This window comes from Dipodomys spectabilis, unplaced genomic scaffold, assembly GCF_019054845.1.
Source record: "Dipodomys spectabilis isolate Male_0828 unplaced genomic scaffold, ASM1905484v1 ptg000051l, whole genome shotgun sequence".
In the NCBI taxonomy this organism is placed as follows: Eukaryota; Metazoa; Chordata; class Mammalia; order Rodentia; family Heteromyidae; genus Dipodomys; species Dipodomys spectabilis.
Window position 1 is genome coordinate 23,271,153 of NW_024870728.1, and position 24,300 is coordinate 23,295,452.

A 24,300-nucleotide genomic window follows, 5' to 3' on the forward strand; every position below is an offset into this window, starting at 1 on the left:
AAGCACACATCCTATTGTCACATGATTGGTTGCTTGGATGCCTTGTTGTTTATCTTTGGATCTTTGTAAATACCCCACTGTATGTCAAATATATTTTATCCACAAATTAAAAGGAAGAAGACTTTGGTGATTGACATTTATTGAAGTAAAAGGCAGAAGAAAGGGAGGTGATCATTTCCATAAGCAGGTCAATCAATTCTGACTTGATTGCATTCATTATCTACCATTTCCTTTTGCAGAAGGATAGCTTTTTACAGTTTTTTTTTTTTTTTTTTTGCAGCTAATACTTCTTATTCATTTTTGCTTTAAAAATGGAGAGCTCAATCCAGAAAATAAAGACGGAATATAGGTAGAAAATACCAAGGCTATGTCAGTGTGAAATGATTTTTAGCCAATTCTATGTTTTAAAAGCTTTGCTAAAAGTAGCAATAAAAATTTTTAAAAATTAAAAAAAAAAACAACCTGACTTAAACCTGTCAGAAAGCTTCAGATTCTCTACTGCCTCACATCAGCAACTTCAAAACTAACTCACTCCAGCTGTCCCTATGATCATCTAATCAGACATCAAAAGCTGGATGGTGACAAGCTCACATGCTGCTTACGAGCACGCTGCATGTTTCCACAGCATAAAACACACACAGTAGCTACTTTTAAAATGTGATTCATCTAAATCAGAACTCTATTTTATAGCACTGAGCTATTAGGAAAAGAGCTGCCCTCCTGAGAAAGAAAAGTCTTTTAAATGTCCATACAATGTGACTTCCTACTAGACTTTGAAAGCAGTAACCAAAATGAAACATGTACTCTAGAAAAGTTTGTTGTGAGAGAAAAAAAAAAACACCAATTCCCTCTCAGAAGAGAAGTTTATGAATCACAGTATGCCTAAAAGAAAAAAAAGAGAGAGAAACTTTTCTTTTTCCTTTCAGTACCAGTTGTCTCGCTTCTTCTCAAAGTGAATTCCCATTAAGCTTTTCCACCTATACCATCGATCTTTACAAAATGTCCAGGGCATGTGAGTTCTTTACTAAAATATCAAAACATACAGATGACACAATTCTTACACTGGACATCAAGTCTCAAATAGAGTAGTATGACTATTTGCACGTGATTATTAGCTTTCCTCCAAAGAATTTATGTGCGAATACTTATGCAGAGGCAGGCTTTTATGCTGCTGCCTCTGTGTGGGTATATTAAAAAATATTTATTTCTGTTTATTGTTCACTTGGCAAATAAAAACAGACACTGGTGTTGTAGATGGAACATTATATAAATGCTTCTGAATTCTAAGACTTGGAAATAAAATTGAAAGTTGCATTCATTCGTGCCAAGTTAATAATTCACATCTGACATCTTGAAGTCACTCGTTCGGATCCTTAAGTCACTAACAACAACTGGAATTCATATGGTTTCTCTATTTAGTATGTCCTGTTAGATACATAAAAATCACCACAATTTAAATAATTTTCTCAGGGTCACAGTTATTGATGTAGCCAGGACACCAGAGTTTTGACTTTTAGAAGAAAACTACCTCAAACATCATCTTTAGCAAATTTCAAACCATATTGCAAATTGGATCTGCTAAAGTGAGAATCAGATGTTTCTTAGTGCTTTGTGGAGAAATATCTTGTAAATGTTCTGACATTCTTTAATTAACCCATTTGCCGTATCAGTGAAAAATTGAAAAAAAATCTTAAAGAAGATAGAAGACAATTCAGGTGGGAAAAATCTTAGATGTAATGGTTGAAGAAAGTATCATGAAATTCTTAAGAAAAAAGTTTAAAAAAATTGAACACAATTACTAGAAAACTACAAGGCTAAACCTACTAAACTTACTACGTTTATGATTATAGAAGCGTTTTGTTTGCAAAGGAGTACTATGCAGATAGTCGATGCTACCACACACTAGCTATTGTCTGTTCTCTATGTATCGGGTAACTTCCAAAATTATTCTTTACAATAGCTCACATGTAGAATTATCAAAGCTGGTTCTTTTCTGATAATTTTTACTTTTTCTCCAAAAAACAATTTCTACACTGGAGTTATTGCTAGAGCTCTAATAAGAAGAAGTGGGTCTCACAATTCAAACTGCTGACCTGAGCCACCAGCCCATACATAAAGTGGCAAAATTACATTCAAATATCTCTCTTTTTATGTGGTGCTGAGGAGTTGAACCCAGGGCCTCATGGATACAAGGCAAGTACTCTACCACTGAGCCATCTTCCCATCCCCATTTTATTTTATTTTAATTTTTACCATCTCTCTCTTTTTATGACAAACATTTTTCAGAAGCAGAAAATTCTTAACTGAAATAATTTGAAGAAGAATACACCAGTAAGCGAAACAGAAATTTCAAAATCTAAATCATACATATCTACACAAATACATATACACACCTCATTACAAAGTATATATCTTTACAAGATGAGTTAAAATTGCTTAGAAGTTTGGCCATCTCAGAAATGGAAAAATCACGTAGTCATGTATTTATGATAACCTATCATGTACAGGGCACTGTGCCTGGGGGCTTGGATTCAAAAATGAATACATTGCCCAGGCCTGTGAGAAGTTCAGTTTTGAAAATATGCAGAGAAGCTCACCAGTAGTTCTACTTCAGGGAGATAAGAGCTAATAGAGAAACTTCACAGAGCATTTCCCTCCTGGGGTGAGGGAGGTTAAGCAGAGTGCTCAAGCCCAGACTAATGGCAGAGAATATTCAAACTGATTGCTAAAAATGTATTATTTGGTAATCTGATCTATGAACAGATAAGGTATTCTGATGCTGTAGATCTGGTCTCTAGAACTAGGCTATACATTTCCTGAGGAAAGGAATCACATCTTAGGCTTTCCAGAAAGCACACAGCAGAAAAGTTGGATATCTAAGTGATTAATCAATCTATTTTGATATGTCAGCAAAACACATCTAATTTTCATTATGTACCTATCTAGAACAAACAGCAAGAAAAGACATGGTTGATTTTTTATTTCTGAAAGAGACTTCTTTATAATAAGCTTTCTTTAAATGATCAGTTTGGGTCTACATCCAAGAAGAATAATGTGGAAGCATACACCTAAGCAAGGATCAAATATCTCAAGATCTCTAAGCAGTGATAAAACAGATAATCTGGATTTGGTTTGCCATCCGCAAGATATGGTAAAAATTAAAATAAAATAAAATGGGGATGGAAGGTGGCTCAGTGGTTGAGTGCTTGCCTTGCATCCATGAGGCCCTGGGTTCAACTCCTCAGCACCACATAAGCAGAAAAAGCAGGAAGTGGCACTGTGGCTCAAGTGGTAGAATGCTAGCCTTGAGCTGAAGAACTGAGGACCAGTGCTCAGATTCAGAGTTCAGGCTCTAGAACTGACAAAAAGAAAAAGAAAAGGAAAAAGAAAAAAGAAAGTGTGCTGGAGATTGAATTGGATTTCTGGATTTTCCCTACCTGAACTGGAATCTTACAAGCATAACTGCTTTAGAAATTAAGCTGCCCAAACTTGCCAAACTAAGTAAACATTTAGCATCATGAAATATTGGATGGCAGCTTTATCTCTTAAAAACAAAGCCATATGAAAAGCATCCTTGCAATGTGTCTCCAAGTTCTGGCCTTATCAGCACACAGCGTGAACAGCTGGAGCTACAAACACCAGGACTATTATTAAATCACTGTGTCGGGGGGAAAGAAAAACAAAAAACCTTTTGTAGGCTTCAGTATCTCTAAATAATACAATTACATATTACATGCTATTTCTTCCTCTGCCTCCCCACATCCGCAAAGCTCCTCGGCATCCATCGCTCCTCATTGGAAGACAATAGAGCCTTGCCTTCAGCACGCCATGGTATCTACAAATGTTATTCTATTCTAGTGTTTCCATAGCCACTTAACTGTGTGCCTGATGGATAGAAAATATGATTTGGTCATTCAGACTGTTTGCTAAATTTTGTGTTGGGTTTTGAAGTAAACTTGTTCAGTTTTCACTATATACAGACAAATTTGGAATAAATACAAAAGAAGACACGTCGTGGTTTGCTGCTTTGTTGGATGATTAGCAACCCACAGCCAAATGTCTTCTGATATCTCCATGGCAATTTGGTGATTTTAATCCTAACAAGTGATTTAATTTTAGCTGTAATAGCTCAGTGATATCTTTCATGAATCCGAGAACATTCATTCTAGGAGAAACATTGACTCTAATTTCCGTTTATATGACGTACTTGAGAAGCTATGTGGCATATAAAGGGGAAATGCTCAGATCAGCCTCCATCATACTACATACAAGTTATTCAAAGAATGCTGTTGTTAATTGTTCTGGACCTAGTAGAGCCTTGCCAACAGCTTTGTTGATAAGATGCCTACATATCTGGTGAACATTGTCTTCATCACCCTGTTCCTAGCTGCATATACTCTGGAGTACTGGAAATATTTCTCCTTAGAGTGTCTCCTCAGAACCATCTGCATCTTTCATCCTTAATCTTAGAATAGCTGAAAATTGTGCTGCTAATGAATAAACAGGGATTTTCAGTTCCTCAGATCAGAAAATTGAGACATGCTACTCAGCTTAAAACCTTGAAATTATGAAATTATATACTACATGCTGGACAACGAAGGCAAGGATACAAAATAATTTTAATTATTTATTACCTATTTTCATGATGAGAATGAAAAATTTTCTACTTCATCATTATCATCCTTCAGACTCAAGAATCGCTACTTGCCAAGTATCATGTATTCTAATCCTAAAACAGTTGTTTTTGATTGTGATATACTGTTATCTTTTTAAAATGTGAAGAGTGAGTCCTTTTCATGTAACACTCACACACACACACACACCCCACACCAAATATATACACACATATTGATGCCATACTACTTTGGTGAAACTTTCAGATACCTTGAAATCACCCATAGATTTCTCATTTAACAATCATAAAAAAATTCAGCTTTTTTTTTTAGATGAAGATGTGTGTATTATAGGTTTAAACTTAAAGAGATCATATTAATATTTTCTTAATTTTAGTCATGTAAAACAAGTAATGGATATAAAACAAGGTCCTTTTACCAAAGGAGAACAACAACATTACCATAATTTTCAGGAATCCACTTTTTAATTTACTCACCCTGCGGGATCAGTCTGCCTTAAGGGTTAAATTCAAAACTATAAACAGCCATTAAAACATAAAACAACATAGTAGTTAACCGGATATTAAGAAAAAAAATCACATCTGTTTTAGAGTTTCCCTCAGTCCACAAATTCAGGAACATCAATTTCAAGGGCCTGGTTTTATGGTATGCCCTTAAGCCAAGAACACTAGGTTACAATAAAGGAAAGGAAGGTAAGACTTCCAATAAGCAGACTGTCACTAAAATATCCTGTCCTTAGGATTCTCTTCCTTAATTCAAAACCAGTCAGTGGAATAAAATTTGCTACTGCCTTGAAGGACCAATAACCATTTGTTATTTGCACATTAATAACTACTCTATTTTGATATGAAAGGAGAAAGGAAAGAAACAAATTTCCATGCTGTTCTGGTACTATTTTAATGAAAAGCTGCTTTGGCGGTTTCTCAATGTGGCTATAGAATTTGACCTTACAGAAAATCAGATTTTTCTTTCTAATTTAGGACTGTATATATGTATACATGAATGTATGTTTGTATTATTTTAGGCCCGTTTAAAAGTTCTAATGTATTTCACTGCACACATCTCAAACATCCAATTCATAACAACTTAATCATCAGAAAAGAACAACTTCTTTAACTTTTCAGAAACAAGTATCTCTGAGCACCAGTGAAATATCATTTCTCTACAGTAAGCCTAATGAACTCCAACTAAAAATAACAGTCATCAACTGTGGTTTTAAAAGCAATATTTCAACATAATCAAATGTGTCAAAAATTCATTCTTCAGATTCGTATGCTGTGGATTATGAGTAACTTTCATTTCTTAGAAATGATTGAACATGAGCCACTTGGGGTGCTGCCATCTGTGAATTATTTACATGTGAACACTTTATTTAAGAGATGGGAATTCTGATTGCCCCCCCCCCCCACTTCTTGGATATTGGATTGAAATGCGACAGAACATGCTTTAAAAAAAATTATTCTCACACTGGTTGCTAGAGAGCTATATTATCACACACTTCATATTCCTCATTGCTTTCAAATGAAAGAAGTTAACTACTGTATGGCTGAAGTGATGTGAGCAGCATGGAAATTTGTGGTATCTGATATATAGAAAAGAATGTGATGTCCACATCCTTTGGGCTCATGTCTTTGCCATATTGAAGCCCCAGGTAAGAGTTGGGATGTGGCACTTGTCTGGTTCTCTTGAAAGATGCTTCTCTCTCTTCTCACCGAGCAAACAACGAAAGCAACTACATATAGGCTATGTGCAGAATACAACATGACTTTCATCCATATAGCTCAGAGATATAGTGGGGATGCTATTAATACATATGTCAGAACAATGGGCAGGAATGTTCCATCACCCAAGAGATGAGATGGAGTTTGAAAATCTTCCCGTAAGGCTTCCAAACCATTTTATTACTTCTGTACCCAATTTTACTTCTGCCTAGAGGATCACTCAACATTGAAATAGACTAAGACCTACAGGTATAATTTAAAATTTTTATGGAAGGTGAAAAAGAAATTGGTGAAAATAATTTTAATATTATATTCAATCCATAATACCAAATGTAGTCATTATTATTGTTTGAACAAAGTCAATATAAAATCATTTAGGAAGACCTTTTCTATTATTTTTATACTTTACTCTTTGAAATTCAGTGTGCATATTTCACTTAAAACACATTTTAATTTGGATTGGAAGACCTTCTTATGCTCAGAATCAATGTGTGGTTAGGGACTGTTATGTTGAATAGTGTAAGTCTAAATAGTTCATAATTTTGGAATACAGAAACATATAAGTAAAGATATAATAAACACATGTACACATACAAATGGATTATATTTCTGGGAAAAAATAGATATTCCTAAACATTATTACTTACTGACTGTTTTGATTCTTTGCAGAAGAAATAAAAGTATTTCCCAGACCTAAGAGCAGCTAAACATTTACCTGGTGGTGTGTGTTGGGAGTGGGATTGGAATAGAGAGTACGTAAGTTAGATTAACCATTAATCATCAAGTAGGTTAACTATTGAGAGGTACAGGAATTTTTCCCCAGTCTTCCACAGGTCTTCCATTCCCTATGTACAAAGCTCATACACTAAGCCTTTCCACATACTTGGCTTTATATTAGAGAAAGATAAAAAAAAACATGGCTTGGATTGTTAAGTATTATACTATTTGTAGATTTTTTTTTTTTACTCTAGAAGCAAGAGAAGCCTAAAACAGCTTCTACCCTTTGGCAAGAAGACCAGGCTCTATTCTGTGGCTCATGTCTGTATGTCATCATGTACAGAGAGAGAAAATAGGTTTTTTTTTGTTTCTATTTTTGTTTTTTCTGTTGATATAGAGCTTACTGGCTCCTGTTTAGTAACTTGGATAAAACTAAAGTACAAAGATTTGGGGTGCCGGTATTTCTTCTTGATTGAGAAAATATATATTCGCTACAATAATTTATGTTCTGGATACACAATGCAACTCAGAACTCACTTATGTTGTATTTTATGAGGCTATGAAATCTATCAGAAAGACAGTAGCCCTAATTTCCTGTTAAGAGAAACAATATTGATATGATTTCAGTTAGTCTAAGTACTGAGAAAAAAAAAGGTAGAGATAAACACTGATAAATTTTCTTCATGCAAACAATAGTAAGAGACTAATTAGACTCACTCATTTTAGGTTATATAAACATAATAAAAATAAACACTAAGTAGTACTTATTTCTTTTAGGCAATTATTATCTCATTTTTTACAGTTATTTTCCTTCAGCCCAATGTATATAGGTTTAATATGATCTCAGTGAATATAGGATTTGTTTGTTTTGTTTTTCCAGAGCATTCCAGTCATCAGTGGCTTATGTCTATAATTTTAGCTACTCAGCAGACTGAGATCTGAGGATTGCTGTTTGAAGCCAGCCTAGGCAGAAAAGTCTGTGAGACTCTTATCTTCAGTTAACCACTTAAAGCTGAAAGTAGAACTAAGGCACAAGTGGAAGAGTGCTATTCTTGATCTAAAAATCTCAAGGGAGTCTGAGTCCCAGGACCAACACACACACACACACACACACACACAAAACCATACCATATCTTATCTTCAAACTAGTCTACAGTGCTAATTTTTAGTAATGCTCCATTAAATATATATTTCCTTAAAAGGATACAGTTTTTAACAGAATAGTGAGATAACATTACACTTAAAATGCTTTCAAGACATTGCTTCCTTGTTTCAGAAAGGAAGTATGCCAATGTGTTGCCACAAATCTATTAGTAAAACATCCATTTGCTTAGTAGAGCAATTCCCATCTCATACACATTGCACTGGTTCTGGATAACAAAATTATAAACCAAACTGGAAGACTCTAACTCACTCAGCATCTTGGTACACCTATAAAATGTTTCTTTTCTTAAAGCACTATTGGTAGTAAGGCATGATGGCAAAGGGCTTGGCTTTTAGGAGAATTTTTTAATATGGTTACATTAATAAAGATAGCTTATTACACTGATATGTGGCTATTAAGCAAAATCTCTCAGGCTATTTAGATAGATGAATCACAATTATAGCTCTTCAAAGCAAACGGATGATTTAGCAGAAAGATGTCACAGGCCTATGTGGAAGGAAGACATCTCTTCAGGATATTATTGTCTACTTAACCTACTAAGTATAAATATGACACTCATAAGTATATTTGGTTAGAACCATTTTGGGCATATAATTTTATTAATTTATTAACTTTCTTTAGTACAAATACTGAGTTCTAGAAATTCTATACTGATACCACATATCTATGACATTCTATAGTATCACTATTCACTGTGGTATGATTTTTACAAAGCATTATGTTAACATACTAGAACTAGAAAAGGCTGTATCCTTGTGCGTTTTGAAGCAGGAGAATGAAGATTGTCACAATGTTGTGCATTGGTTCAAAGCATGCTTTTTAGAGGCAGGCCATTTATCTTTACTTCAGAGCTCTATCACTTCCTTGCTATGAGGCTTCCATCCCAGAACCAAAAATTCCTGTTTTAATTCCTCATCAATAAAATAAAAATAAAATGGTTTGCCTACCTTGATATGGAGGTTTAGATGACAACGTAAAGCACTTCCCACAGGGTTTAGTACATAATGGGTCTGATATTAATAATGGTGGCTATCATAATTACACACTAGTGATAGATCATTCTACCTACTATCATACTTGTTACTATGTATCTGAAGTGTAAGGGTAAGGCACTTTGATCTCTCACTAGAAAGGCAAACTGTAGGATACTTACTGAAACAACAGGTTTCAGACTCTGGCCACCAGGGTGTGAAGCGCTTGGCTGGGTGTCAGCAGGTGGCCCAGGCACTGGGTCACTGCTTCTCCTCACCAGCAGTGGAGTGCCTGCAGGAGAAAATAAGAGGTGAGAGGTCAGAAGACACCTGGGGAGAAAAGAGGATATGGCATAATGCTCTTTAATTAAAAAGGTTTACAACATGCTTTTATGTAAAAACATTCTATTTCTAAGGACGCTTGTAAATTAATCCATTTAATGATCTTTCCTTCTGTCAAGATAGAATGACACATGCAACAACAACAAGAAAATCTTTCAACTGCTGCATTTTAAACAAGACTTGCATTTCACAGAAACCGTTAGGCAGTCAGGAATCTAAAAAAATGTTGTAAGAAATACATGTGAATATTAGAGAGTGATTACACAGAAGATTGGATTGGAACCAAAAGGTTCACACAGTCAGTGTAATTTGCTATTCAGTAGAACTAGAAGTATAGTTATTACTGCCATTTGGTGATTACCAAGTCTTCTGGACAATGATACACACAGAAATAAATTATTTTCTGAGGTTATAACCTTAATGTCTATTTAAATACACAGGGAGATTGGTTCCACTCTTCTTTTTCTTCTAAAGTAGATAACATTGATAAAGAAAATAAGTTAGTTCTTCTAAAAATATATCCTGATTTATTTTTAATTTAATAAAAGCATCGACTTAAATATTTGAGTCAGTTATTAAATTCTGAAAAAAGATCATACTATTAGAAAGTTCAAATGAAATTCAACTTTAGTAGAGCTAACAGTCTAACTGCTCTGACTGCAATTAGGCCTAAAATAATTTGTTTCATATGAAATTGGCCACAATGGAGAAAATTTTAAAAAATAGTCTTGTAGTTTAAAAATCATTCTCACATAAAATGAACTTTTTATTTACATGCTTTGGGGAAAAGAGCAGAAAACAGTTGAAATGCAATTTCTCATTTATCCATATTCCCCGAATATATTAAGCAATTGCAGTTTAAAGAACACATTTCATCTATGTTTAAGTCATTTGCAAAATTGATGGTATATGTGCTTAAACCTTCTTATTTTGAACAAAACATAAAATTGCTAATGTTTTTGTAGAAGATATGTTCTTTCATGATAAGAAGGTAATATGTTACTTGAGGAACAGAGACTATGCCAAAAGTCAGCATCATGTCCAAGCCCACATTTCTTTATTTTATTGTCAATAAACAAATCAACACTTTATGTTCCAACCTGCCTGCTTTTATCTCTAATTTTTAAAACTTTTTTTTTTATTGTTGGTACTGGACCTTGAACTCAGGTCCTGAGCACGGGCCTGGGGACTATCTTGAGCTTTTTAACTCAAGGCCTGGTGTTCTACCTCTTGAGTCACAGCTCCACTTCCTGCTTTTGCTAGTTCATTAGAGGATTGTTTAATATTTGTAATACCTTCATTCAGACAACTAAAAGCTGATTCTCCATTCTCTCCTCTCCTATCCCCCAAGCTTAGGCTTGGGAACTGCTAACTGGCTGAAGAATCTAGCAATCTTTTTAAATATATGTGTGAAGAGACTTATTCTAAGCTAATCCTGAGTGTCGCCTAAACCGTGACCACACATAAGCAATAGTCAGTAGGGATTGAGCTATACTTAATGTGGCAGACTTCTATGTTGTGAGGACAATCTCACCAACAAGAATAAACTGAACCACAAACTCTGGTCCTGTTCCAACTCTTAGCTTCCACTAAGTTTCAATGTGTCTGGCTAAATAAAACAAGGACCTGGCCTGCTGTAGTGTATGTGTGCTCATGATACAGGTTCTCCAGTTTTTCTCCTTTAAAAATAAACCAGGAATAACTAGCAACACTTGATTGCTTATCTTTATTGTTCCCAATATCATATACTCTGGTGTAGAGTAAGGCTTCAAACACAAGCATTTATGTGTTAAAATACTTAGTATTCCTTATTTTATTTGCATTTTGCCTCTGGTGGCTTTTGAAGTATGATTCCCAAAAATGCTATTGTATTTTTGCAAACTGAACTGAAACGTTCAGTTTGAAAATAGTGGGGTTTTTTTTCCCATTAGCTAAATACACGCTAATAAATAGGCTTCCCCCCTATTTTGACTCCTTTTCTAGTACATCTTTAAAACAATTCTTTACATCTTTGGTTTCTATTGTAAGGCAGTATCTACCACAAAACTAGATTATTTTGGTTTTTTTTCCCTTCCACATATTTTACTAGCATTTACCAGTTGTACAAGTATTGGTTGTACAAGGGGGTTTTATTTTGATCTGGACAGATATGCATATGATGTACTTTGATCAAATTCATCTGCTCCATTACTTGCCCTCATTCCATTCACCATACTTCCCAAACCAATCTCATGCTTCATTGTTCCATTTCCACATATGCCCATAAAACTTTTTAATCTTATTTACCTTATCTATTCACCCTCCTTTTCCCAGAAGTAGTTGTATAGTGGGCAGGACCTCTTTTACATTTCTGTCATTGACTTTTTTAGTATATGTTAATTGTTCAAAAGAGTTTCACAGTGGTATTTCACACATGAATATATTGTACTGCAATAAGATTGACCTCCTCATTATTTTCTCTTTTTCTATCTCCTTTCAATTCCCGTGTTTCAACATCTTTCAATGAGTTTTGTTTTGTTGTCTTTATTCACAAATACAATGTGTTTCAATATTGTTAATCCATTCTCTTTTTCTCCCCTGCTCTTACCCTTTTAACAAGTCTAATGATTGTGTGTGTGTGTGTGTGTGTGTGTGTGTGACAGAAAGTTCTGTGGTGCATTTGTTACTATGGCTCTGTATAAAATTTGAACTCTGATGTGATACCTAAATGTTGCCTTTGTTTTCCTCTGGATTACTTTGCTATTTGAGGTCTTTTGTTACCATATGAATTTTAGGATTGATATTTCTATTTCTGGGAAGAATGCCATTGAGGTTTTAATGGAGATTGCATTGAATTTTAGATTGCTTTTGGCAGTATATTCCTGAGAGGCCTTTCTTCTAGTGTATTCTTTAGTTCTCTTCTTTGATCTCTTATGATTTTCTTCTTTGGTTAAGTTTATTCCCATGAATTTGTTATTTGGAAGTTACTTTGAATGGGATTGTTCTCCCGATTTCTTTCTCAGGCTGTTCATTGGTGGGATATAGAAAAGCTACTGAGTTTTGTATGTTGATTTTGTATCCTGCTATGTTACTAAAATGTTTATCAGATCTAGGAGTTTGGGGTGAAACTTTTATACTTTTTTGGGCATAAGAACATATCATCTTCAAATGGGAATAATTTGACTTCTTCCTCCCCTATTTGAATCCCTTTTATATCTTTCTGTACCTCCCAGTCTTATTTTTTTTTTAATTTTTTATTGTGAAAATACTGTAGAGAGGGGTTACAATTACATGGGCAAGATAATGAGTACATTTCTTATCAAGCATTGTAGCCTCCTCCTTTGTTTCCCCTTCCCATCCCTTCCCAGCCTCCCCTAGCCCTCCCACCCAATCCTCCCCCCACCCCACCACCAAAGTTGTAAAGTTCGTTTTCAACATGACAACTTGTACTTCTTATTGTTGCAACGGGTCCACCTGTATCCTTATTTAAACGACTTGTTTTTCCCCTTCCCCTCCACAAATTATACCGACATCAAATGCAGTGAAAGCAGGGGTTATACTGTGGGGGAGGGACATACAAAGCAACAAAGAAATAATCTTATAAATGCATTAGAAACAAATGCATGAAAGAAAAAAACATTTAAATACATATCTTAGGGTTTGCTATGACTAGGTATCCTAGTACTATTTTGAAAAGCAGTGGACACCCTTATCTCATTCCTGTCTTTAGAGAAATGCTTTTGGTTTTTTGGTTTTTTGGTTTTTTTTTGTCGGTCGTGGGGCTTGAACTCTGGGCTTGGGTGCTATCCCTCAGCTTTTCAGCTCAAGGCAAGCACTCTACCACCTGAGCTAAAGCGCCACTTCTGGTTTTCTAGTGGTTTACTGGGAGATAGGAGTTTCATGGTCTTTCCTGCCTGGGCTGGCTTTGAACTGTGATCCTCGGTTCTCAGCCTCCTGAGTAGTTAGGATTACAGGCATGAGCCACCGGCGCCGGGCATGCTTTTGGTTTTCTACATTTACATAATATATGTATTTGTCACATGTATCTTTACCTTTTACTATTGCCATCTACATTTTATTCTATGAAACTTAATTTGATTTTCAGAATGTTTAGCTTTCTGAGCCAAACTTCTTACAATGCTACAATACATAGTTCTTTCTTTTTAGCGGTGGCAGAGGAGGAATATGGGCTTTCTACTTGAAATTTAAACAGCAAGGTATGCCCTGTGTGGCTTATTTTATGTCTCCCTCCTCTCGGCTCTGTGATAAAACTGTGACATGGAGCAGTTCCAGTCTACTGTCACAGAGCCAATAAAAGTGAACCTCGATCTATGTGACACCAAAGTCCATTTTCCTACTCACTGTATTAACAGTGTAATTGTATAACAGTTGTGGCATCTTCATCTACTCTGTAGTATGGATTTAAGTTCCCTCAGAGTGGAGGTTGTGTTTCACTTATTCTCTCCCGTAGGGGCCGTGACTCTGGATGGAATCAGTCTCCCTCTTATTAGCTTTACTTGGGAAATGTGGCTTCTACTCTACTGCACATCAGAGGATTTTCCTGTGTCAACTTCAGCACTTCTCATTGCTTGCTTGGTGATGAACACCAGGACTGTTCTTCAGTTGTCACTCAGTGTTTTCCTGACAGCTGTCTCCAAATGGGAGTTGGTAAATGAAAAAAATCATACAAAGATGGGTTGTGTAACAGCTCATATTTAAAGATGCTTATTATTAATTCCAATATGAAGCGATTTGCACTTGTTATTAACACATTAAGAGGGCCAAGGAAAAATTAGAAGGTGACTTAATAGGAGACATTCAAATGTGGAGTTTAAAAGGAAAGTAGAGAGAGGACACCTTTTTCCTAATTAGTTGATGATATGCTTAAGCCATCATCTATCCATCTTGAAGTTTTAGTTCATTGACTTAAGTTTTTTGTTTGATTTTGTTTGATTTTTGTTTTTGTTATTAATTACATTCATTTTTTAAATTAGACATGAAGATGTGAGATGTCTGCATAGTAATGGGTACTATTTAATGTTTTTAATGTTTCAAATGCTATAAAATGAACTGTCACCTTAGAGATATTGTATTATATTAACTAGAAGTACAAACTTGAATGGTTACTTTTAAATATATATTAAACAATTTAACTTTATTTGTTAAAACAAGATACCACAAAATAATGTGTTAGACGTATGTCCTCAAATTGCTTTCTTTTTTTTTTTTTTTTGGGTCCAGTCGTGGGCCTGAACTCTGGACCTGGGTGCTGTCCCTCAGCTCTTCAGCTCAAGGCTAATGCTCTACCACTTGAGCCACAGCGCCACTTCTGGCTTTTTTCTTTTTGCTTATGTGGTGCTGAGGAATCGAACCCAGGGCCTCAGGCATGCAAGGCAAGTGTTCTACCACTGAGCCACCTTCCCAGCCCCTCGAATTTCTTTTAGAAAAATTTATTCATTTATTGCGTGCCAGTGTCTTATGTCTGCAATCTTAGCCACTCAGGAGGCAAAGACCTGAGGATCACTGTTCAAAGCCAGGGCGGGAAAGCCCATGAGATTCTTATCTCTGGTTAATCACCAAAAAGCCAGAACTGGAGACATGGCTCAAGGTATAGAGCACTAACTTTGAGCAAAAAAGCTCAGGGACAGCACCATGCCCTGAGTTCAAGCACTAACACTGGTATAAAAGGAAGTATTTATTACCCAGGAATAGTTGTTACACACACACACACACACACACACACACACACACACACACACACACACACACACACACACACACACACACACACATATTCTGGCATATAAACATACATGATTCAGTTGAGAAAATGTAATTAAAAGTGTCTGTTATTGAGCCAATTATAATAACTAAAAACTGTAATCTGTATCTTCAAGAGATGTAGATTGGGGCTCATAGTTTGAGAAAAGTTGAAGGAAGTTCTAAAGATGCCATCTCATCCAATGTTTGGGTGATGATGTGAGCCTATTATGTCAACTGCATCCCTAAGTGACACAAGGAGGCACAAGTAAAAAGATCATAACCCCAAAGCTAAATCACAGCCCCAAAGCTGAAACCAGATACCACCTTAAAAATAACCAATGCAAAAAGGAGTTGGAGGTGTGGCTTGAGTGGTAGAGCTCATGTCTATCAAATAGGATGTGCTGAGTTCAACACCTAATACTGAAAAAAAATCCCTAAAATAATCTCATTTTCCAGTCCAGGCAGAAAGTCTATGAGACCCTCATCTCTAATAAACTACTCAGAGGAGGCCAGAAGTGTCACTATGACTCAAGTGGTAGAGCACTAGTTTTGAGTAAAAGAAGCTTAGGGATAGTGCCCAGGACCTGAGTTCAAGTCCCAAGATTGGCAACAAAAAAGGGGACTGAAATTTCCATTTCTAAATCAACTTCTTTTGATAGCAATGAGGAAGCACCTTGTAAGCTACGATGTAATTCCTTATAATTTGTTTTTTCCAGTTTTAGATTGTTGAGTTTACTGTACTGGTCAGGTTAAATGTTTTAAAGTAACCCAAAGCTTTATGGAGTTCCACCATTTTCTTCTTGACTTTAAAAATAATGTGTTGTGTTGCATTTCGACTAATTTTTATTTTACATTAAGTCAGCCACTTAATCTTTAAGTCACCTGAGAAAAGAAAACAAACACTGGCCTGAGACTGCAGTTGTGGTACTCTTTTCTTGTTTCTACTTTCCTTTTAAAATCAATTTATTCAGTGAACATTGCCATCTGTACAATGATGGTATGTCAATTGCCTAAGAAATTGTTGAGCTGGGCATAGGTGGCTCACTCCTGTAATTCTAGCTACTCAGGAACCTGATATCTGAGGACTGTGGTTCAAAGGCAGCCTGGACAGAAAGTTCATGAGACTCTTAGCGTAATGATGGCAAAACTTGAATTCAACAAGAATTACTTATGACTTTAAATGTCACAAAACAGGCCAAAACAAGAACACTTACTTCCATTTGAGGAAAAGAATTTTAAAAAGGTAGCAATTAGAAGTTCAAAGGCAGTCATATTCCATGTGTAGCCTACAAAACTAGGACAACTAAAGAGAAGGATTGGGTTGGGAGGTATAGGGGAGAATAATGATATAATAATATTGATTAAGATGCATTATAATAAAAAAACTGATTTAATGAATGGTCCAACTCCTTTGTACAACTACTTAATCACAAAAAATAAAATATGCAATAAACTAGATAAATAAACTAAATAAAAATGCAATAAAATAGAGATCAATATGATACAACAATGGGAAATATAAGGAATAAATGCAAATTTAAGCTTAAGGTATTTTCTATATAACCTGTTATGTTACACACTCACACACACACACACACACACACACACTTTAAGATGGTGTTTGTATGGAACCATCTTAAGTGATAGGTAATAGGTAATGTCATTTCATATTAAGTTTGGGAGCTCTGAAGGATAGGCAGCTATAAAGCTTGAAATCAAGATCATGAAGAATTGTAACACATGATGATGCTGGCAACAGAAAAAATAAACAATGCTTCTAAACCTAAGTCCTACATCAAAAGTCACAGAGACATATGTTCTAAATTGTATGATGAGTGTTTCAGAGATTTATTTATATTTAAAGATAGTTAATTATCTTCCTGAGCAAAACCAGACCAGCGTTTCACCAACCTTGGTGTGATTCATCCCAATGTCGTGGCCAAGAAAGTGCTGACATGGCATTCTGTGAGAACAAGGGGGTGGGAGTTCCAGCTCAGAGAGGCTGGGCAGGAGATGTGAAGATGTCTGATAAGGTGTCTGTAGTCACAGGCAGAAAGAGAAATTCACTGAGGAGAACTTGAGGATTTGGTAGCTGACTGTACATCAAATGAGAGGAAGCATGAAGCCAATCTAAACTTTTCATATATGTACATATATATATATACACACAAGCATATATATATATATATATGTTTGTGTGTGTGTGTGTGTGTGTGTATATATATATATATATATATATATATATATATATATATATATATATATATGCTTGGACAAGGTCATGGAAATGTTTTGGCAACTACCATAAATTGTCTCGGAGAAAATAGAAATCTTGGCCTCAGCCCGCTGAAGGTCAGGATCATTTGCTTTTAATCTGAAGTATCTTGATAAGAATGAGAAACTGAAGACGAGATTTTCAACTGGGCAAATTGACTTCCAGAATGAGTGGGTAGAGGAAGGAAATAAACAAGGAAAAATACACATAGGTTTAGTAGTTGTACTGAATGCAGAAAATAGGGAGGAAGGGTTACATGCTTGCATATCTTCCAAGAGTCCTAAAAAAAAAAGGCCATCTAGAATTAAGATCAGCTAGTGATCTCATCAAAGAGAGCCTAGAGGAAAATAAGGGGTGGAAATACGAAGAAAAAGACACTTGGGACTTCCATTCTTATCTGCTTTTGTGTACAAACATAAATGCTGGTCATCTTAGAGTCTCAATTGTTCTTTGTTCTAAGGATTTTCTTCAGTGTATTATATTATCAAATCACTAAAGTACATGTACAGTTTGCACAACTTTCCTTCTAATTCTCTATACTTATACTAATAAAATAAATATATGTAAGAAAAAAGTTCCACATTGAAATGCCTCTAAATTGGCATATTTTTCATGATTATGAAAGTAAACTCCAAGTTGCTAATATTTTAAAATTTTATTATATTATAAAGTAGCTGTATAGAGAGGTGTTATAAAATTTAAAATAGTTAAATAAATAGAAATTATAGTAGGTAATCATTATTTATAATCAATTAAGGTACCATAAGTTCATGCTAATCTTATCTGAATAGACTTTGCAACTAGTCAGCTCAACACTGAGAAAAATAATTCTTATGTATCTCGAACTTTAAGATTTCCTGAATGAATGAGTCTGACACTAAATATGACTATGTCCTCCAGAAACATGGAACAATAAGACTGCAGTTGAGGGAACATGTTTTCTAATGATGGCTCTCACATTCTATCACCTCCAGTGAGGTTTTCATCTCTAAGTCCAACCTTTTCTCTTGGGTTAAATGAACATGTTGGAGGAGCTACACCAAAGCCTCATTCCAGATCTGCACAGAGATAGCTCTATGATTTATATAGCCTATAAGAAAATTGAAGTCCACAGAAATTAGGTTCCCAAGTCTTTTGGAGTCAATTCCTACTATGGTTTTATTCATTTGACACTTCTCTGTTGTGAGGTCATATCTTCCATTTGGGCAAGTGCACAGAAATAAGTGGAACAATATCTCTTCAAAGCATTAATGATTCTTTTAATCTCATAAAGTCAGCAAAAAGATTTTGAAAGAATCAAGTAAAAGGAAGAATAGTGGAAAGCAAATAGCTAAGAGGCAAATATTAACCCATAGTTGTACCCATGTACCACTCTCTTGGAGTGCATCTCTCTTGAGGAAGATTTACATGCCTTGCCAGTATTCCTATTACTCTTGTCAATACCTCAATAAAATAAGACTAGTGAAAGTGGTGCATCATTTGTTTTGGGAGACAACTAGATTTTCTTTTGTGTGGATTTTTATGGGTGTGAGATAGGGCTTTTCATCTGATGCCTAACAAACTCCCAAGCACTGATATCTGGAGACCCATAAAAAAATTGGTAATGATATCAATAGCTGTACAATTTATGGCAAAGTGCTGAGCAGAGATCACTTTCACTGCATGATTGCCTGACCCACTTTGGAGCCTGGCCTGTGATGAATGCAGCAGCTGTGACATGCTTTCAGACACTGAGATGGGAAAACCACACAAGAGAAAGCAAGTTCAGTTTTAGTGGTGCAAAAACTTCAGCCTTAAACGTCACTCCATTAGGAAAAAGACTCCCAGTATTGCCATGAAAAGAGCCATGAAGTTCAAGTTCTAACATTTAGTACCGTTTTTATTTCATTTCAAACTAAAAAAAACTATTTTGTTCAAAGGACAGAACAACTATAAGTAAGTCTCAGGGAAGTCCTTGAGAATACAATGATTTTAAGTGAGTATGCACATGACCGAGCCTTGTTTAGTATTTGGAAAGCTCCTTACATTGAATCCCACTGCTAGAAAAGACAAGTGATGGGATTTTAGCTGGCTTCCATTAGGACTTATGCCTTCCACTTCAAGTATAATGCTTCCCATTCCTGAGAGTGCAGGGATTTTCAGCTATTACACTTCTCACATGCTATCTATTGGCATATTGACAGTTTTGTAAAATATTCAAACTATTTTATATTGTCCATATGCTTATTTTGTTTAAGGTCAGTAAAGGTCTGGTCGTACACAAGTGTTAGGCCTCAGGTGTCATATTAATAACAATGATAAGCTCCTAGTGTCTGAAAAGAAGACACTACACAAAAGAGAAGAATAGTAACAAAGGCATAGGAAATATAAAATATAAGTCAAGTATGCAGAATTGTAGAGGAGAAGGAAAGGAGTTCGACATGCACACACTGACTTTCAGCTCCATGTTTTGGCTTTAAGCATCTATGTGTTTTCTCTAACCTACTTCTCTAATTACAGCTCATGATGTGTCCATGGTTATGTCATATATGCCAAGCAGGACCTTTTGATATTGACTAAAAGTGCCCTGGATCCTACAAATTCTAAATTACCTCAACAATTATACAGAGGTCTGTGCGTGAGTATTTCTTTGAGATGAGGTGTTGTTAGATAGCTCAAATTCATGATCTATTTTAGCCTCCTGGTTGTTAGTATTAAAAACTTGTGTCACTATGGCCAGCACTGTGTTCTTTTGTATTCAACACTAGAAGTACGTGGACGTAGTAAGATGAACAGGATTTGAAATGCACAAAGCTGGAGACGTCTATGGAAAATTCATTCATTCACTAGATGCTTAAAACTGTAAGCAGATAATTCATTTTCACTGACACCTTGACAAATCGGAAGTTCTCCTCTCCCAGAAATACACTTGAAAATACAGCACAGAATTAAAATTCACATACATCTCAACCAGCATTACTTGAACACAAAGAATGGATTATTCCAGCTACTGTAAAGATTAAATTATCTAGGTATTCTATTAAACTGGTAATATGGGCAGGTGCTAGTGGCTCATGCCTGTAATCATAGTTATTCATGACGCTGAGATCTGAGGATGGCGGTTCAATGCTAGACTGGGCAGAAAAGTACCAATGATATTCTTATCTCCAATTAACCACTCAAAAACCTGAAGTGGAGCTGTGGCTCAAAGTAGTAGAGTGCTAGCCTTGAGAAAAAGAGCTCAGGGAAAGTGTTTGAGCCCTGAGTTCAAATTCCCATGACTGATAACTGGTAGTGTGTATGAAGAGATGATATAAGAATATGCAGTTAAAATTATAATGAAAAATCTTACTAGTATTCAAGTATCAATATATTAGCAGTTATTACATATTTTTTATATTTTATGAAATCTCTAATATATAACTTTACTAAATTGGTAACTTTTTTGGGGGGGAGGCCGAACTCTGGGCCTGGGCGCTGTCCCTCAGCTCTTCAGCTCAAGGCTAGCGCTCTACCACTTGAGCCACAGCACCACTTCCGGCTTTTTTCTTTTTGCTTATGTGGTGCTGAGGAGTCAAACCCAGGGCCTCATGCATGTAAGGCAAGCACTACCACTGAGCCACCTTCCCAGCCCCTGAATAGGTAACTTTTTAATGCTCAAACTAAATAATAATTTAGTCTATGTAAATGTGGTATTTAAAATTTTTGTTCCATTTGTTAAATAATAATCTCTCCAAACTGCATGTATTTAGAGCTCCATAAAATGTGATCTGCTTCTACTTTTAGAGTATGTTACATCCTGCTTTGTCTTATAACATAGTTGTGTTTTTCTAGTCTTCTTTCAGTATGATCAATTGATTAGCATTGAATGTATGTCTACAATACTGCAGTCAATACTAGGCACTGTGGCTACATCAGCACATGACACACAAATATTTGCTCTTCTAGAACTTGTGGGTTGTTGAGAGAAGACAGATGGTCTACATGGTAAATAAATACATATAGACATTTAATAAATTGGATAAAACAAGTTCTTAAACAAGAATGTGTGAGAGAAAAAGTGATAGAAAAGGCAGACCTATGGGATACAGAACATGCATTGAGAGTTCTTTAATAGCAAGCAACTTGCCTTAGTTAATACTTAGGATCCCTTTCAGAATAGGTTCCTAACAAATACATGCAGAATGGAAATATAAAGAGATATTGGTACCAAGATCAACTTTATAATCCAGAAATCTTTGGAATTTGAGTCAGTGAAAATTTTTTTTTTTCAATTAGAAAAAGGGTCTAGGCCCCCAGTATGTAAATAAATTGCTATTGTCAGGTTTGTTTCCCTTCACCTAACACTTTTTTCTTTAGCATCAACATTTATTTTAAAACAAACACTATTCACACTGATGCTGCATATGTTATCACACTTGCAACTTAATGATAAATGAGCATGAAAGTGACATCAACACCAATGCTAAACAACTGCAGCAGGCGCTCTGAAATATTGACTGCAATCTTGTCAATTACTGTGGTTTATGAAGGAATCTATTGCCCTGTCAGTTGATCTTTCAGTGTCCCATAGTTTATTATCTTAGATGTTACATATTTACGAGTGTAATCAATATGCATAGGATTTATAGCAACCCATGAAATAGCAAGAAAGATAATAGTTAAGTTTACCTAGAAAGATTCTTTGGTGGAGCTGAATCTTAAAGAGAAGAGAATTTTTAAATGCAGAAGACATATAAAAAGATAACCTTGTATAAACTAAGGTATTTGTAGTAGCAGACGGACCAGAGTCTTTGGCCCCGAGATCCATGCATTGAAACAGATTTGTGCTCACCCAGGAAATTGTTAGGAAGTGACCACGGGAAGCAAGCACTTGAAAAGACTGTGGAATCTGATAAGCCTTACTAGGAAGCATTAAAATGGGAGTGTGTGAATTGAACAGAAATCAAATTATGAGGTTTCATATAGGAGAAAATCCGTAACCTTTTGTTTTCTAATATATTGAGGAACTGGTTAAAACAATTTTTGCAAAGACATTTGGACCTCATCAATACATGAAAATCTTAACTGAAAGATTAAGTGAAAGTACCCTTCCCCCATAGTTTCTTTAATAATTCCTTTGTAAAAACCATAAAGTAATCTTAACATGTGTGTGTCAGAGGAGACATGGACTTGAGATGACCGACTCAAGTTGCAGCATATTTGGTGTGGGACTTCAGTGCAGGGATGCTCGTCAGTACCAAGTGTTCATGGAAACATCCTTTTGCCTTACCTTTTAGGCTATAGGGTCCCAATCAGATGAGAATATCCTCTAAAAGAATATGTTGCTAGCTTTTTGCCAGAACAGACAGGGAGAAATAAGCAACGCTTTCAGGCCATTGAGCTGCAGTTGCAAACAATTACTGGCAACATCAAAGTACTAAATTCAAATCACCAAGTCCTTCTTGATAAATGAGAAACATCCATAAGTCAATTTAAGGCATTCTGGGCACAAATCTACATGATTTATCAGCCGCATTTGCAACCTTTGATCGTTACATTTTATTGGATCATTCAAAGTCCTTGGCAGAACTGGAGGAAGTGGTGGGTTATAGAGCCACTGTTATCTCTAAGGAACACTCAAGAAACGGTTTTATTCTACTGTCTGTGTGCCCAAGGCTGTTTTCTGTGTAGTAGCAAAGCAAAGGCCTCTCAAGTCCTTTCTTCTTCTGATGTATGTGGAAGGCATAGCTTCTACTTAACAACACTTCAAATTCTAAACAAGGGTCAATCCACTGAAGTTCAATCCAGCAATCACAGAAACGGGCTTCTCTGGCAGGAAACATGCCCCAGGAAAGTGCCAGAGGAAAATTTTTTCTGTATGGAGACTTCCCGACATTTGCTTCTGTGGTTTGAGACCTCATATGTTGACCCACAGGTGCTCCTTCAGCCAAGGCTCAGCATTAACTTTTAGACACTTATTTATTTATGCATCCAGGGTATAGGAAGTGGTCATCTTCTGTCTGTGGTGTGGAAATGGTCCAGCTGTCCAAGCCTTTGTGAACTCAAATTAGATAATTGAAATCCAATCCACATGAAAATACTCTGCAAGACCACCCAGATGTTTCATATGACGGCTGTCTTGCTCCTAAATAGGTCTGTTACACAAACTAGAGAACATTACTCCAGCTAATTCATCCAGTAGCATAGTGATGCAATGATCCATGCATCATTATTGACTTTCCTCTGTAACTCCTGGTATCAAATTCAATATGCATCAAAATATAAAGGCCACAGGTACAAATACTAGATTGTGTTCTGTAGCTCTTAGGAGGAAGCAAACTCCACTAACAGCATTAAAGTTCTAATTTTCAAGGGAAAGACATTTGGACATAGAATGTCTATTAATGCTAATATACAATGAAGAATTTCCTTAGAATTTAAAGAACATCTTTCACCAATGGAATTATTGGATATGATTATGTATATAATTATAAATAATTCAAATAAAACAAATGAAAAATCAAGTCTCTTTTTAAGGGATTCTCAGAACAAGAAAGCTTATATGCTTTTTTAACTATAGAACCTAAGAATGCATTTAATTAAAACAGAAGTTGTAATATTTATTAACACGAAGGCCATAAACTGTTTATTGTAACTTCTGTTATAAATCCATTATACTTCTATTTTACTACTCAGAAATATTAGTTTGGTGTTTATTATACCCGATTTTGATAGAAAATCACAGTACAAAGCAGAATTATCCACAATGAGA

At 35.6% G+C, this 24,300-nt stretch overlaps 1 protein-coding gene across 2 annotated transcripts in view; it reads right to left on the bottom strand.

Moving 5' to 3' along the window:
• Pard3b (par-3 family cell polarity regulator beta) overlaps nucleotides 1-24,300 on the bottom strand; it is a 971,067-nt gene that overhangs the window by 538,728 nt on the left and 408,039 nt on the right. For both annotated transcript variants that reach the window (XM_042679102.1, XM_042679101.1), the window contains exon 4: nucleotides 9,391-9,500. In XM_042679102.1, the coding sequence (XP_042535036.1) occupies nucleotides 9,391-9,500 (110 nt within the window). The remainder of the gene's footprint in view (nucleotides 1-9,390; nucleotides 9,501-24,300) is intronic.